This window comes from Mytilus trossulus, chromosome 12, assembly GCF_036588685.1.
Source record: "Mytilus trossulus isolate FHL-02 chromosome 12, PNRI_Mtr1.1.1.hap1, whole genome shotgun sequence".
Classification (NCBI taxonomy): domain Eukaryota; kingdom Metazoa; phylum Mollusca; class Bivalvia; order Mytilida; family Mytilidae; genus Mytilus; species Mytilus trossulus.
In genome coordinates, this window is record NC_086384.1 from 3,493,869 (window position 1) to 3,499,868 (window position 6,000).

Genomic DNA, 6,000 nt, shown 5'->3' on the forward strand with positions numbered 1-6,000 from the left:
ATTTGTTACTTTAGGTCTAATTAGAACCAATCATATTGAATAAGTGAAATGCAACATGTTTAAATAATCAATGCATGCTACATCATTTGGTGTCTTGTGGAGAGTTGTCTCATTGACAATCATACCACATCTACTTACCTTTTATATTTTACCCTACAAATTATTTGTTAGATTTTATCCAATTTGGACCCAATTCAATCTAGTGCAAAATTTCAAAGTGTAAGTATTTTGATGTTATAGATGCTTATGTGTGTGTCAAAGCCTTAAAAATCATGATTATTCATAATACATCCAGAGAGTTATGAATTTATCGCACATTTTTATACAGGCCAACTTGTGTCCTATACTTTGTGATATATAAAATTTTAATATTTAATATATTTTTTCTATTCCAGGGGAACACAGTCATCTCGTCTTGTTAGATGTTTCTCGTCTAACGATCAAGAAATGCAGCTGTATCCAAATGAACAATTTATGTTAGCTGCCGGTGCCGTCCATGAACTCAGTGTAGCAGTCCGTCCATTAAACGAGGGCATTAAAATCTTCCATCTGAATGTAGTAGATATTGAATACCACCAATTGATCAGAAATTGGTTGATTTGTGTAACCTGCCGATCTCCTATGATTTCACGGGTATTTGATCTGTCGTTACCCGTGGGAGGAGGAAAGGGGAGTAGCAAGAGAATAACTTATACCAATCCCTACCCCCACAAAAAGACATTTATCCTACTCACAAATGAGCCGGAATTGTTACAATTTAAAGAAACACGAATTGAAGTTGAAGGTGGAGCAGAACACACAATAGGATTACGCTTTGCCCCAGTGATGAAAATTGGAGCATCTGAGGTGATGGTGTTTATTAATGATGAAGATGACAAAAACGAGGAGACATTTAAAATAAATGCTACTTATAGTGTATAGTATCAAATTAATTTATAGGTTGTTTAGTTATTTGCTAATAATGCTCTGTTGTCATAGAAACTTACTAGATCTCTTACTTCTACAAGTGCCTAAAACAAATGATGAAAGATCTTGAAATATATTTTTTGAATAGATACGCCATTTCTTAATTAAACCCGTGTTAGGTTTTAATAGAAGAAAAGTTCCAGATGTCATATTGTGTTTTTATTAGTCATTGTATTCAGTTGAGTATATTTTAATGCTTACAAGCTGTAATTCAATTTTTTTTTTTTTTTAAACTGGCTGCTTTTGTAATTTTTTAGCTCACCTGACCTGAAAGGTCAAGTGAGCTTTTCTCATCACTTGTCGTCCGTCGTCCGTCGTCCGTCGTCCGTAAACTTTTACAAAAATCTTCTCCTCTGAAACTACTGGGCCAAATTTTACCAAACTTGGCCACAATCATCCTTGGGGTATTTAGTTTAAAAAATGTGTCCGGTGACCTGGCCATCTAACCAAGATGGCCGCCATGGCTAAAAATAGAACACAGGGGTAAAATGTATATTTTGGCTTATATCTTTGAAACCAAAACATTTAGAGCAAATCTGACATGGGGTAAAATTGTTAATCAGGTCAAGATCTATCTGCCTTAGAATTTTCAGATGAATCGAACAACCCGTTGTTAGGTTGCTGCGCCTGAATTGGTTATTTTAAGGAAATTTTGCAGTTTTTGGTTATTATCTTGAATACTATTATAGATAGAGATAAACTGTAAACAGCAATAATGTTCAGCAAAGTAAAACCTACAAATAAGTCAACATGACCAAAATTGTCAGTCAACCCCTTAAGGAGTTATTGCCCTTTATAGTCAATTTTTAACAAATTTTTGTCAGTTTTTGTAACTTGTACGAAAATCTTCTTCTCTGAAACTACATGGCCAAATTAAACCAAACTTGGCAATAATTATCATTGTGGTATATAGTGTCCGATGACACCGCCTACAAAACAAAATGGCCGACATGGCTAAAATTAGAACGTAGTGGTAAAATGCAGTTTTTGATTTATATCTTTAAAACTAAGACATTTAGGGCTAATCTTTCAAGATTTAAATGTCCATCAGAATAAGATCTATCCCCTCGCAAATTTTCAGATGAATCTGACAACTCGTTATTGGGTTGCTGCCCTAAAATTGGTAATTTTAAGGAAATTTTTCAGTTTTTGGTTATTATCTTGAATACTATTATAGATAGAGATAAACTGTAAACAGCAATAATGTTCAGCAAAGTAAAACCTACAAATAAGTCAACATGACCAAAATTGTCAGACAACCCCTTAAGGAGTTATTGCCCTTTATAGTCAATTTTTAACAAATTTTCATCAGTTTTTGTAACTTGTACAAAAATCTTTTTCTCTGAAACTACATGGCCAAATTAAACCAAACTTGGCGATAATTATCATTGTGGTATATAGTTTGAAAAATGTGTCTGATGACACCGCCTACCAAACAAAATGGCCGACATGGCTAAAATTAGAACATAGTGGTAAAATGCAGTTTTTGATTTATATCTTTAAAACTAAGACATTTAGGGCAAATCTTGCAAGATTTAAATGTCCATCAGAATAAGATCTATCCCCTCGCAAAATTTCAGATGAATCTGACAACTCGTTATTGGGTTGCTGCCCTAAAATTGGTAATTTTAAGGAAATTTTGCAGTTTTTGGTTATTATCTTGAATACTATTATAGATAGAGATAAACTGTAAACAGCAATTTTGTTCAGCAAAGTAGGATCTACAAATAAGTCAACATGATAAAAATTGTAAGAGTACCCCTTTAGGAGTTATTGCCCTTTATAGTCAATTTTGAACAAATTTTCCTCATTTTTGTAACTTGTACAAAAATCTTCTTTTCTAAAACTATGGGCCATATTAAACTAAACGTGGCCACAATCATCACTATGGTATCTATTTAAAAAAAAGTGTATAATGACCCCACCTACCAACCAAGATGACTGACATCAGTAAATACAGTAACAGGTGAGCGACACAGGCTCTTGAGAGCCTCTAGTTTTAAGTAAAATCCTTTCTCTTATTTAATAAACCAAGTGTTAGCAATGTAGAAGTAACTACAGTAATTTTTTTATATTATTATTTTGAAAATATAAACATTTAAGAAAGATTTCTCCTCAAATGGTGCAGTGAGAGTTCTCAATTCTTGTGTTCATCAAATAAGATATATATATATATATATATATATATTTTGATAAATAAAAAGTCCTTGGTACAGAAAATATAATTTAAAAGTAAAAAACACAAAAAATCACATCATAAATCGAACATTGTTTCTGTTAGCGCTTTCACCGCATCTCCAGCGGTTCATCAGACAGAATTGTTATCGTTAATAGTAACGACTTGTGACGTTACGTTATAGTAACGACTTGTGACGTTACGTTATAGTAACGACTTGTGACGTTACGTTATAGTAACGTCATGCGGTAATTGTATATATCTTACGGAATTTTATTAACGGACCGAATTTCACTTCCTATTTAGTGTGGGCTTATAAAGTTCAATAAAATATTGTTCCTTGGCTTCACGCGGAATTTTATCTTCGGTCCACATCTTAAAAAAGGGATATATTTTAAATTTTCCCTTTCCACATCGGTCAAAGTGTTCAGAACAGGGAGAATTTCGAATTGACGGGTCTTTTATCTGCTGTTTATGAACTCTCACTCTATCAATTAGTCTATTTGTTTGACCTATGTAGTTTTTATTACAAGTGGGACAGGTTGCACAATAAATGACATTTTCCGATTTGCAGTTCATGCTTTTATTCGGTTTGATTACTGTGCCGGATTTCAGAGTTTTACTTTGTCCCACTTCTAGCATTTCGCACGTTCCACATCTGGGATCCCCGCATTTTTGTATTTCTGCTACCTTCTGTGTACTGAATTGTGCTCGTGTGAGAAGTTTCTTCAGATTTGGTGCTTGTAGACGGCTCCCAATAAGCTGTGATTTGTCGACAAGATCTTTCATTTTCTCTGATTTGTGAAGAATAGGTAAAAACCCTTTAGCAGAATTTAAGATCTGGTGATTACGTGGATTATGAGTTATAACAAAAGGAATTGATTGTTGTTTATCTTTTTTGTCTTCCCTTGATACTGTTTTTCTTAGTTCAGCGATTGGAATTTTCAATGCATTTTTAATTCCATTTTCAATTAATCTGACTGGGTAGTTTTGTCTTTTTAGATAATTTTTCAATTCCTGTAGTCTCTTATCACGTTACTCCAAATTTATTACTATTGTGCATATACGTCGGGCTAAATTAAAAGGAATATTTCGTTTGGTATGTGACGGGTGACATGACCTAAAATCCAAATACTGATGGGTATCGGTGGGTTTACAGTATAAGTCCGTTATTATTTGTTCTTCTTCCTTGATAATATTAATGTCTAGGAATGGGAGTTTTGAAGAGCTGGAATCGTAAGTGAATTGTATTGATTCATTTAAGGCATTCAGCATTGAATGAAATTTATCTAGTTCAACTTCACTTTTTGTCCAGAAAATAAAACAATCATCAAGATATCGCTTCCAATTTTCTTCAATGTAAAGTCTGAAGTTTTCATCGAATTCGGAAGGTATCTTTTCGTATAGTTGTTTTTCTATGTAACCCATAACCAGAGTGGCATATGTTGGTGCCACCTTTGTACCCATCGCGGTTCCCTTGATTTGAAGGTAATAAGTAATAAGTAATTACCGCATGACGTTACTATAACGTAACGTCACAAGTCGTTACTATAACGTAACGTCACAAGTCGTTACTATTAACGATAACAATTCTGTCTGATGAACCGCTGGAGATGCGGTGAAAGCGCTAACAGAAACAATGTTCGATTTATGATGTGATTTTTTGTGTTTTTTACTTTTAAATTATATATATATATATATATATATTGTTATACGCAGTAGAAAAAAACACCTTTAGAACCAAGTTTAAATACTTTGTGAAACAGTTTAAAAATTGATCCAGAGTTTTGTGTTTGATTCTGCTGTTATGTGATCTTATGTGAATTTTCAAGTTGTATGTGTATGTTTTCAACTACAACTGTGAGCTAGGAAATTGTGAAAGTAGACGTTTTAATATGGAATGATTTGTTAGCAGTTGTTTTTATTTTTTTTAAATTTATTTGTAATATCAATTTTAATGAGTACTGGTAGCATTCCAGAAGCAAGTTTTGATTAAATTATCACTAATTGGAGAACACAGCGATTAATATGTCAACATTTTTATCTGCTATAAAATTGGAAGATTGAAACAGTTTCTGAACATTGAAGGACATATATCATATCATTCATTTGTTAGTAACTTAACTTTTACAGATCTGACTGCCAACAAGCAAACTGTGATATTTATATTTATTTATGATATATGTAGATGAAATTAAAATATATTTATTGTGATGACTGAATGTCAAAATAAAATAAAATTAAAAAAAATATGGGTTTTTTTTCATTTGTTTATGTCCATTTAGTTAAAGATTTTGCCTCTTTCAAGTATCTCTTAATTAAATAATGGGTAAGCATTTGAACAAGACCTAACATTGAATGATCATGTACAAGTCTTCAGATTATCTTGGAACATCAAAGAAAACATCAAAGTGCTATGAAGACATTTGAAAAATGCACAATAGAAATTATCCCCCTATCTATATATATATATATATATAAAATGACTGAATAAATAGTCAACGATCAATCTTACAGGGCGATGGATCATGTAATATGATTCTGTACACTACAAAATATAATATATAACAAGTCAAAAAGGGTACAACATCACCATTAAATAACTATAAAATATACAAATTTCATAGTTATTTAATGGTGATGTTGTACCCTTTTTGACTTGTTATATATATATATATATATACAACTCGTCTAAACATCAACCTAACAATGTTAGATCTGTAAATTTGCTTTCGCAAATATTTGGTTCTTCCCTCGCCGCGATTCGAACCCATGCTACTGTGATATCGTGACACCAAATCACCTGCACTGCAGCCGTCCCGCTAGACCACACGACCACCTGGGTTCTCAAAAAAACA

General features: G+C 32.6%; 1 protein-coding gene across 7 annotated transcripts in view; it reads left to right on the forward strand.

The window, feature by feature from the left end:
* Nucleotides 1-5,394, forward strand: part of LOC134693165 (nephrocystin-4-like) — a 33,191-nt gene extending 27,797 nt beyond the window's left edge. For all 7 annotated transcript variants that reach the window (XM_063553879.1, XM_063553880.1, XM_063553887.1 and 4 more), the window contains one exon: nt 396-5,394. In XM_063553879.1, coding sequence (XP_063409949.1) covers nt 396-921 — 526 coding nt within the window. In that variant the 3' untranslated portion in view covers nt 922-5,394. The remainder of the gene's footprint in view (nt 1-395) is intronic.
* Nucleotides 5,395-6,000: the final 606 nt, after the last annotated feature.